General features: G+C 34.4%; 2 protein-coding genes across 2 annotated transcripts; one reads left to right on the top strand and one right to left on the bottom strand.

Annotated features, from left to right (window-relative positions):
- Positions 1–966: 966 nt before the first annotated feature.
- On the bottom strand, positions 967–7008 carry LOC123220361 (protein pleiotropic regulatory locus 1-like). The gene is made up of 17 exons (XM_044642559.1): positions 6592–7008; positions 6478–6502; positions 6287–6404; positions 5987–6068; positions 5686–5748; positions 5241–5325; positions 4414–4506; positions 3928–3991; positions 3736–3821; positions 3540–3641; positions 3295–3378; positions 2597–2657; positions 2420–2486; positions 2223–2300; positions 1763–1827; positions 1523–1600; positions 967–1428 (listed from the first exon to the last, which is right to left on the bottom strand). The coding sequence occupies exons 1-17, from the start codon at positions 6723–6725 to the stop codon at positions 1256–1258; spliced, it is 1458 nt and encodes a 485-aa protein (XP_044498494.1). The 5' UTR covers positions 6726–7008; the 3' UTR covers positions 967–1255.
- Positions 7009–9351: 2343 nt separating this feature from the next.
- LOC123221561 lies at positions 9352–9720 on the top strand. Its single transcript, XM_044644387.1, has one exon. It carries the CDS (start codon positions 9352–9354, stop codon positions 9718–9720), a length of 369 nt encoding a protein of 122 aa, XP_044500322.1.
- Positions 9721–11384: the final 1664 nt, after the last annotated feature.

Genomic DNA, 11384 nt, shown 5'->3' with positions numbered 1-11384 from the left:
CAAATATAACCCAAAACTTTTTTCAAATGTTCAAAATCCCCTAAAAATTTTTAATGCCCCTAACATTTTCAAAAACTCAAGTATACCCCTAAACATTCAATGTACATTATTAAAAACTCTATTTGTACTTCTTCTAGTACAATTACAACTATCACTTATTTTTATTTATGTTTGAGACATGAATGATAGTAAAAAGAAGATAACAGTGAAAAGAAAGAAAAATAAGTGGGTTATTAAGTAATTTAAATATTTAAAGAATTTATTGTTAATTTTTATTAATTTAAGGTTATATAATAATTATAAATAATAAAAATATAATGATACTTTTAGTATCTAATTTTTTTAATTAAAAAAATTGATTTTGATTGAAAAAATATCATTTGTCATCTACCGGTGGATAAGCCTCTTTAGGCCAAACCTTCGGTGGGAAAATATATTTTACACTCCTTTTTCCGTAAACTTTGTAGTTTTGTCTAATTTTTGTTGTTCCATGTGTGAGCTTGCATTTTTAATGTGGTCGGTACATGCCCCTTTTATGTCGAAATTGGGCCACAGAACGTGCATATAGAAGAAAATGGTCAATGCAAATGAAAGCAAAGCCAAAGCACATGCATGCTTCTTCGTTTCAGACAGGAAAATCATTAAATTAATTTCAAACCAAGCTTGTGTAGGAAGGAATTTAAGGTCATTTCAATTAATTATGATATTCCAACCCATTTAGGGGGAGAAGAGGCAGCTCGATCGTGAATCACGCCATTTTTTTTACTTGATCCAAGCTTAACCCGAACTTTGTTCAAGCTCGGCTCGATTCGACTCAAATCCACTCTAAATCCAATGCTCTGACAAAATTAGAATGATTCTTAAATTACTGATACATGATTAAGATATCCAAAAATGCAATATTTCCCAGTTAAATAACTCAAACTGTAATAGTCTAAGAACTTATTGCAAAATTCAAAACAGGACTAATTCAACCCTCTGAAATTTTCATTACCAGGAAAGGGAATAAAACCAGACTAGGGTCAGGTTGTTTTCCATGGTGTTCAGAAGATGCTAAAATTTTTTTCTTCTCCAACTCTATCTAGCTTGGGCAATTTTGCATTTGGGCTCTCTTCCTTTCCCACACAGAAGCAAGCAAAATTTGGCTTCATTGGAGAGTGAACCAAATGATATTGCTAAATTAATTTTACAAGATGCTAGAACATAACCAAACAGTGTTACACCCCCACAAAAGCAGCCAGATACGCTGATGAAACTAGAAGCGCCGAATGTCTTTTGGCGGCTTAAAGTTGAGAGGATGGGTTTCTGGTGTGGCAGTTTCATCTTCTTTCCACATTTTGATTGTCTTGTCAGCTTCACATGTAATAAGCCTAGAACCAGTAACATCATAGGAGAGAGCATAGATACCGGCTTCACTCTCCAATGACCCTGGAACAAAATAAGATTCAGTATTTAACCTTTTCCTCACTCTACAGTCAGGCTAACTATGATAATCAAAAGCCTAACAAAGAACCAGACATACCAGGCTGCACAATTGTTTGGTCCTGCTGAAAATTGTGACCACTCTTCCAATCCCAGAACCACAAACTTCCATTGTCACCTTCAATCACAAAAGTTTAAATAATCAGATATGTATACATAGGTATATTCTGCTCCAGGAGAATCTGCCAAATTCACTGCCAAAAAAAAGGGGGAGAATATCTCCTTGCCACAATCTCAGGCACCACTATTGAAGCAAATCCAAAATGTAGGAAAGACATACCTCCTGTAGCCAACACACCATCCTCATTAACAGCCATTGCATTAATTATAGTTTTCTGCTGTGAGCTGCACAAAATAACAAGGGTTAACATTCAAATAAATAAGACTGTGAGGGCAACCAAAAAAAAAAAAAGATTCCACAATACAAAGAAGAGGTTTTTGAGATGATGCATTATCATAGCTTTCAAAGTGAGTTGAGATCATATATTCAAACCACAGTGTAAAGCCAATCTCAAGTGAAAAATATTTTTGTTTCACAGTTTTTGAGAGTGAAACAGTGTCATAATTAGATTGCATCTCCACAATCTTCAATTCACCTAACTTCAGACAAAAGTCATCTATGATAAATTTAAAAATGAAAAATTAAGGAAAAATAATGAATGAATTATTATAAAAGGAAAGCACCTAAAATCATATATCTTGAATTATAGACTGAAAGCACATTATGTATGAGAACTTACAGCATGTTGTGTAAAAACTCTCCCTGTGGAAGGTTAAACTTCTTTATATTTTCAGCTGAGGCAGATGCAAAACAATTTCTGCAATAAGATAGAGAAAATATTTAAAAAAGAAAAAAGACACAATGTTTAAGAAAGTACAATAAAATCATGATCTATTGTTTCACAAGTGGTAAAAAAACAACAGTCCAACAACATACTCTGTAGGATGTGATGCCATCGCTCGCACAGATTTTTTATGATGTGTGAGAGTCAACATTGTTTTTCCTACAAGAAAGGAGTATTTGATGTATTAATTTTCATATCTAGAGAATAAAAAATGACGAGACTTGTTGCAAAAAGTAACAATAACAACAATAGAGAAGAGTATAAAATACCATATCTAAGGTCCCAGAATTTAATGGTCGAGTCGTGGGAGCCAGTAACTACCTGTGGATCCTGGAAACAAAAAGAAGCCAGTTCAGTTTAACCAATAAAATTTTACAGCCAGTCATATCATTTGCACAAACAATCAACATTTTTTTCTTTTTGGACACTTAGGATATTGGAATGGCAAGCTTGCATGAAATCATGACAAATGAACATATCTCAAAATATGCATAATAAGCATATCATCACCTTAATGGTTTTAATGTATCAGAAACTACCTACATGAACTTTTTTTTTTTTTTCTCTTCAAGAACAAACACTATCACTCTTGATCCAAACCCTTTGCCCTTCATTTACTTTGCAATTTTCAATCAAGGGCATAGTAGGGGCAGAAAGGGTGACTCGAGCATTTCATAAGACTGTAAAAGTAAAGGGCATTAAATTCAGACATCTCTCATTTGAAAGTTCAAATTCTCTACAGCATGCAAGTTCCTTTAAATCCTCATGTCTTTAGACACATAAAATCAATGAAGAATCTTGACTAAGAAACTAAAGAAAAAGCAGCAACAGAAACAGAAAAAATAAAAATCAACTGCTGAATTATTTTAAGACAACAGCTATAAATAAAGAAGGCAATTTTCTTTTTCTAGAGATGCACATTACATGAAACAATCAATACACCCCTCCCAAAACATAATTTACATACCGTTGGTCTAGTGAAAACAGAGCAAACTGTATTTTCATGCCCAGATAAAGCAAAAATTTGCATCTTTGTGCGAATATCCCAGACCTGAAAATTGTTGTAACATTAAAAAAAAAAAAAAAAGATCACTTTCCATCTCCTGAATTCAGCAAAAAACATAACCTCCCTCTGACAAACAATCACAAACAATATATCGATGGTTGTGATGATATTGGTAAATAATTTCTTAACAATGGTTAATTTCATACCCGACAGACAGAATCGCGTCCCCCTGTAAGTAATATATCGATGGTTGGATGAAGACCCAAGCAGTAGACACCACTTAAATGACCATGATAAGACCGTATAACCTAAATCAACAATTAAAGGTATCAAGATCAAAGCCCTTCCACAGTATATAGCCATGAAAAGTTAATTTAAAGAAAAAAAATTTAAACTTCTTACCTTATTTTGCTCAAGGTCCCAGCATTTAACTTGTTTGTCATCACCAGCAGAGAACATATAGGTATGTTTTTTGCTGACGGCAAGGCCTGAAAAGGAAATCATATGAGCTCACCAGTTAATCCCTGACTCACACTAGAATTTAAAAGCATGTCACCAAATTACAATTCAAGAGAAAGTAATAAAAAGAATAACCTCGAATTTGCTCTATATGTCCAGTTAGTGTGAGCTTCAATGTTCCTTTTGCAACATCCCATATCTAGTCAACAAAAGACAAGATTTCATAATGGGAGAAAATATAACCATTAGAAGCTGCATCTATGGATGCTGATTAATGAAGAGATGATCAGATTATATGGTCTGCCAATTAGATACCCCCATTTGGAGATACTCTCGGACCGGCATTAATCAGAATTCTTTAGGACAACAGCGAAAATAATTCTTTTAATCAAATCCTTCATCCAAATTAATTAAGCCTAGCTAGCCTAAAAATTTAATCTCTGATTTCATCCAACAATAGACAAGCATCTTAATGATCAGATTATAAGGTATAACATAACTGTGAAAAACAAACTATCTGCAACAACACTGAGATAAGTTATACAGTGCAGTCAAGCAAGCCTCAATACTTAAATCATGACATAATCACGAAAAAATCAAGAAAACCAACAGTTCCAATACCTTAATTGTGCGGTCTGCAGAGCCAGTGCAAAACCATGTATTACTAGGATCAAATGCAACGGACCTTACCCATCCCAAATGGCCACTAATGACCTGCAAAACAAAAGCAAAGTTTTGTCAAGTAACATGCCATGTCAGCAAGTGATTGATGTACAGAACACAGAAACCAACCATACAGAAAGATTGTCAACTTGAACAAACATGCATGGGGAGGTTAAAAGAAAAGAAATTAAGTCATCCCCGCCCAGTCAACAGGCAGCAGTGAAACAATCTCATATTTCCTATGTTAAATTTTAGTCAAGTTTGAATCCATATGAAGTATATTAAGTTCCTTCCCTTCGACAAAATTTTCATGGCAAAGCTCACCAAATTGATGGTCTATAAACGTAAATGGTTGCATTCTTACTTTCAAAACGGAATGGAATTTCATAATAGATAAGAAAGCATGTAAAAGAATGTACAATGCACCTATAAGTCTCCACTAGTTAAATTTGCAAATGTAATAGAATAATAAACAGAGCAGCCAAATCAAACCAAATAAATGATTTAAGGAGATTTCAGAACTCAAAAATATATGAAATGAAAACTAAGAGTAGAAAATTTCCAGCTGCCCCATGGTCTGAGTACAGAAATCAAGGGAAACTGTGATTTGGCTCTATCAAACATTAAACACTAACTTTTACTTCTAAAGCAGTTGTCGGTTCCATAGCTATATATATGCATGATATTGTATAATTTTTAAAGAATTTATTATATAATAAATAAATAAACTAGTAACCTCAATTGGTTTGCATGTGGCCAACAACAAAAACTTAATGAATTCTTACCCTGTAGCACTTCCATGGAGGATGCCATACAGGCCGTGGCCATTTGCTAGGCATTCTTTCAATCAATGCAGTGGTTGAATAATTCCTAGGAAGAGCAACCAACAGGTTTTAGTAAGAATTGCTTCAACGTCTAGGGTAATATCCTCATAAAATTGTGAACAAGAAACTCCACCAAGTGGTGTCCACTGTTAAGCTGAAATACTGCATCAAATTAAAATGCAAAACAGTGGAATGCAAATTCACTTGTTTCCTACTGCTCATACATATAATAAAGGAGTTGAAAGAAGCATGACAAAGGAGAAACAAGACACCTTTCAGATGATCCAGTTGTAGAAGCATCAAATTAAAAATGCAAAACGGTGGAATGCAAATTCACTTGCTTTCTACTGCTCATACATATAATAAAGGAGTTGAAAAAAGCATGACAAAGGAGAAAACAAGAAACCTTTCAGACGATCCAGACGTAGAAACAACCATAGTGCCTTTCCCTTGAAGACCAATATTATTTCTGACAAAAACAAAATCCAGGTTAGCACAAAAGTAAAAGCATTTCAAAGACAATAGAGAACCAATAGAATCCATTGAAACTAAAGTGTTAAAGCAAATGACAAACCCCTATGGCAAACCAAATAGCTAGAAATGAACAAGGGAAAGTTCATAAAACAGGGACAGACCAAAATATACACAAAGATACACCATTGTCTATCCAGAAAGAACTAAGAAAAATAATGATAGAGAAGACTCACGGGCCCTTTGTTTGCACAGATGGACCAACAACCAAAGCATTTTGGGAGCCTCCTTTCTGGGGATCTCTAGAATCCTCCGGCCCTGCATTGCAGTAAAAGCAACATTCCAAGTGAAGATTTAAACTACGTCAAGATTGCCAACAGATAAAAGCAAAGTTATATTACTGAACCAATGCACTGGAACTTTCTGCCAACAACTAACTAGTCTAAATTCCTAAAACTAAAACACGCAAGCATATATTCTTAAAACCCTAAAACATAACATACAGAACTCTCATTGATTAAACCCGAAAGTTATACCAGTCAGAGCAAGGACATTGAAAGATCCTGACTGTTGATTTCCGCTACTCGCTGCACTCGAATTAGCGTGGCGTGCAGATTGACTCGAACTTTTAATTCCTCCGTACTCAAGATTAATCTATAATAAATTCGAAATTCAATTTCTAAGCCACAAAATAACCGCGTTATACAAACAAATCACTTCAACTAACCTTGTGGCTCGTGCGAATTTTTTTACTGTAACAAACCAGAAAACAAGTCAATAAAAATAACAAAAATTTAAAAACGGAAAAATGAACATTAGGGCTTGAGAAATTAACAGAGACCTCTCAGGATCGGAAGGAGCTAAGAGGCCATGAACAGGGCTAAAGAGATCGAGAGTTCGCTTTAGGGATTTGAGACTAAGCTTCTTCAATGATTGTGGCTCCACGGGCTCCAACTCCACTGTTTGTACGGGCATCTTCTTCTCTTCTTCTTGGATACCGTTTCTGCTAGTAACTCCTCTCAACTCGAGCACCAGCTAGGGCTTTAGACAGAGAGAAGAGGAACCCGAACCTGATCCGTTCCAAATATTATGTGGTTTAACGAGGTTTTGTATTTATCGAAAGCGAGTAAGTTTTGTCCTTGTACCCGGCTTGGGATAACCCGGGCCGAGTGGTAGTTGTGAGAATACTTGTTCCCAAACACCAGCGCAAGAGCGTCCTTTTGGAATAAGCTCTATTATTCCACACCGTCTCTAAAACACAAAAGCTCCATTATTGTAATATAATTTTATTTCACTCATGTTATCTATTATTGCCATCGTTACTCCCAAAATCCATACATTGATTTTGGCATACAATAAATAAACTCTTCAAATATATATAAAGAAGAAAGGAATTAAAAAGATCCATGCATACAACTTGGTTTCAAGTTGAGCCCACTTATATAGATTGAGTCATCGGTATTCATATTCTCCAATTTCTCTTATAATAACTCTTTTTCTTTATTTTGAATGGCTTTTGTTATTCCTTTTTTACGAATCATCTAATAACTTATCGTTAATTTAAATTCAATTTTTTTTATTCAAATTATTTTTTATTGGGTTCATTTTTATTTGAATCTATCCTCAACTATAACTATGACATTATAATTAGATTAGCATCAATCATTAATTTAATTTGAGCACTAGGTCTTGCATCTCTAGTTTATTTGTCTTCTGTCCCATGCATGGCCATAGCATAAAGGCCAAAAAGAGAAAAGAGAAAGGACCCTTATTGGGGCCCCAGCATTTAAAATATACCATCTGATTAAGCTTGGCCTCTTGCGTGCACGCTCCAACATGGCCTTATGTATCTCAAAGTCAAGAACAAAGAAAGGTGGATGGCTTTTGTTTCCCATTGGTTTTGGTATTGCCTATCCAAGCAACGACTGAGCCCTTTCAGATCCAATTATTTATTTCCATTTCCACGGTTTTTAATTTTAAGGAGAAACTTTATTTGTATTGGATTGTCATATTAAGTTAGAATCACTCTAATAAACAGAACCTGTAGGAAAGTAGAAGGCTACTGTCTATTCTGCCAGGTTCTATACTGACTAATAATCGATGCCCATCAAAGCCTGTCAACCTAACTACCGTCTACCAAAACATTGGTTTCTGTGGTGAAATTATTTTACCAGGGCGACGCGCTTAGAGTTGTGATAAGGGCAAGAGAGACAGCAAGCATTATAGCGGAACCAGAAATGACCTAGAAGCTTCAACATTTACTCTTCAAGGAAAGACCGAGACATCCACCTTCCTTGCAATTTCAGGCTTCGGCTTCAAAACCCAAAAGGGTCTTCTGGTTTCAAATATTCTGCAGCCAGAGAAGCCGAGGTCTCCCAGTCTACCCTAAAAAAAGTTCTTCTATTAAATGACAGATTACCTCACCATTTAATATCTTCGCATCCATAAGCTTGTCTTATTTAGTTTAAATGTTTACATACAACACTCGAAAAAAAAAAGTGAGAAATGAGAGCTTTTACAGCTGGAAATCTGGGAGAGTGCACAAATTTCGTAATGGTACATAGGGCTTTCCATTAACCGAGCCAAGGTTTAAATTTAGTTAACTTCGAATCCATCTCTAATGATACTAAAGTTATGACTTCTCAATGTCAATATTAATTATAATGTGAAACATGATATTATGAATAAACATTAATGTAACATATAATTATTTAAATTGTATTTATAATATAAGTGATTGGGTGAATTAATTATTTATTTCTATACACTTTAAGTATTACCAATAATGTAGAATTATATGGTGGATGTATTATGTTATATTTAATTTAAAATTATTTAATTAAATAATGATATATTATTAATATTTAATATAAGTACATATAATTTTTATTGTTATTTAAAAAAAATTATAATTGGACAAACATTATAGGCCAAACAACAAAGAAATTTACGCTGAAGTGTTAATTTACATTAGGGTTTAAATGAGAGTTCAATTGAGTCTGAATATGAACTGTCTTGAACTCAACTTAAATCTATAATGGTTAAGCTTAAATTTGAGTTTATTTGAATTGATTGGAGACGCCATCAAATGGTTGTTGATGGGATGAATTGTATCATTAACATGAAGAACAATATTATAAGAGAGGAATTGGAGTTGAGTTGTTGAGCTAAAGTTTCAATTTGAATTAAGTTAAAACCTTCAGCTCATCACCTCATATGTTTTAGTAGATTGATCCCTCATATTATATATTTATTATTTATTATAAATTTTGTTTTTTTTTTTTATAGGTCGAATCCTAAAACTTTGACACCGCCTGTAAAATTACAAACAATACCCCCCACAAGAACCACGCCTTTTCAACAGTATAGTCATACCGTGTTGCGGACCGAACCGACCCAGATGGTTGAACATATCAATGTATTATTGAAAATAAAGGGGTAAAAAGTTCTTTCCCCCTGGGACAACCGCGTCCCCATACTCGAATCCTATTATAAGCCCACCATCCGCTTTCTCTCACATTCACTGTAAGGACTCTTGAAGAGAGAAAAAAAAGACAGAGAAAACTCGGACGCCCAACCAAACCAAACCAGACGCAAAGCAATGTTTGAAGAGAGGCCACGCGGTCAAGGTGGAGCTCCTCACGGCCTGATACTGGCGGTGGTGGTGAGCATAGTGGTGCTGGTTCCGTTTCTGTTCGGTGACTCAGGCGAGGCCGTGACCGAGTTCATTGCCGAGCTCTTGAGCCCAGTGGGGCTTTTGCTCTTGCCTATTGTTCTCCTACTCACCATACAGTTTCTGTCGTCCGATCGTGGCTCATTTGTGTCCAGCTTTTTCTCCACCGGCGAGCCAGACTCCATTCACAGGGTTAGTGGGTCGCCTGTCGGTGTGGCGCTTTTCCTCGTGTTGATTTTGTTTTTGCTTTACAATCGTGTATCGATCTTTGGCGGTGATGATGATTCTGGTGAATGATGGATCTGGGTTACCCTTCTTTGTTCTAAAATACTTCTGAGATATTGTATGTATACAGTGCACTGGGGAAGGATCTCTTTTGTAATTTTACCTAATTGTCCAATGTTAATTATAGATATTACCCTTTCATTATCATGAGTGTCCTTTCTTATTTTTAGGGCATAATGGTCTTTTCGTGCTGTAAAAAGTGTCAGCTTGGGTTGGTCAGTGGAAAAGCCACCGTCGGTGGGTAGTGTTGCAGCGCCTGTGGACAGAGTTGGCTGGTCTGGCTCTCTTTTTAACATTTTCTTTTTGTCTTTTGATAATGAGGTCCCTTTTTCGGATATTTTAATTGCTTCTTGAATCTTGATATCTTGCACTGGCACGTGGGCACGTGGTCATCTCTTTTTTTTTTTTTATGTACGAATTATTTAATGAGGTAGCACTGTCAATAAATATGGCTCTTAAGTCTACAATGAGGTCACTGACATGTGGGTGCAGGAGCATATACTCCTCCTGACAAGGCAGATCGGTTGCCGCGTGTCAAATTGATCATTTTCTATATCAATTCTCAAATCATGGGAGGAATTGGTGTAGATGAGTTTGAGTTCACATTAAAAATTTATAATTCAATTTTATAATGAATATAAAATTATAAAAGTGTCAAAAAAAAATTTTCAGTTCTTTTAAAGAAGTGATCTGTTCTAAAGTAAAAAATATATTTTAATAATTTATTTTTTATTATCAACTGTGATATAATAAATAATATATAAAGTAATTTAATTATTATTTTTATTTTATATATTAAAAAATTATTAAAATAATTTTAATTTTATTATAATTATATTGATATTTATTAATCTTTTTAAAACAAAAATAATTTTATTTTTAATTAATATAATAAATAACATAAAAATATTTTTAAATCATTATATTCAAAATTATTTAAATAAAATAATATATTAATATTCTTATATTATCTTTAATCAAATAAAATAATTATTTATCTCTATTTATTTTATTAAATTTTATAATAATAATTTATATTTAATAATCTTTAAAATAATATTTTAATTTTGATAATAAAATATTTTTCAAATCAATCCATCCTAAGAGTTATTAGTATTAGACACTGCAAATTTCCATCTATCCAAGTTTTAGTTTTTACCCATAATATAACTCTGGTCATAGAAAGCAATCTTAACACTGTATTAGAAGGGTAAATTATTATATTACCTTTAATTATTTTGCTTTAAGAAATTATCATATTTCTCTTGAAGACGATCATTGACAATTTGGCCACATCCGGCGAAATGTGATCTTGTACGGTTCCACTAGAATTTTCCCTCGCCTTACTATTTCATTTTTTCTCTTTTTTCCGCTCCTCTATGTTTCTCTCTCATGCCTCTTTCTTCGTCCCTTGTTACAAGCTACAACTACTTGCGACTTCAATGGTGCGCCTTGAGGCCAAATCCAACGTCTATTGGTTGTCTAAAAGCCAATTATGGCCTTTCAGGTGAAGTAGAGGCCAAATCTGGCCACAACTGGTTGTCAAAAGGCTGATATGGCCTGATTCGACTTTGCCAAGAAGCCACCATGGCTTTCCTGGCTGTCGCAAGGCATTCCACCGCCTTAAAAGGCTACCGCAGGGCCTCTAGTGACCTCAAGCAATTGTCATGAAGCCT

Source organism: Mangifera indica, chromosome 7, assembly GCF_011075055.1.
Source record: "Mangifera indica cultivar Alphonso chromosome 7, CATAS_Mindica_2.1, whole genome shotgun sequence".
Classification (NCBI taxonomy): Eukaryota; Viridiplantae; Streptophyta; class Magnoliopsida; order Sapindales; family Anacardiaceae; genus Mangifera; species Mangifera indica.
Note: the sequence above shows the minus strand (reverse complement) of the source record. Positions and strands in the feature narration are given on the sequence as shown.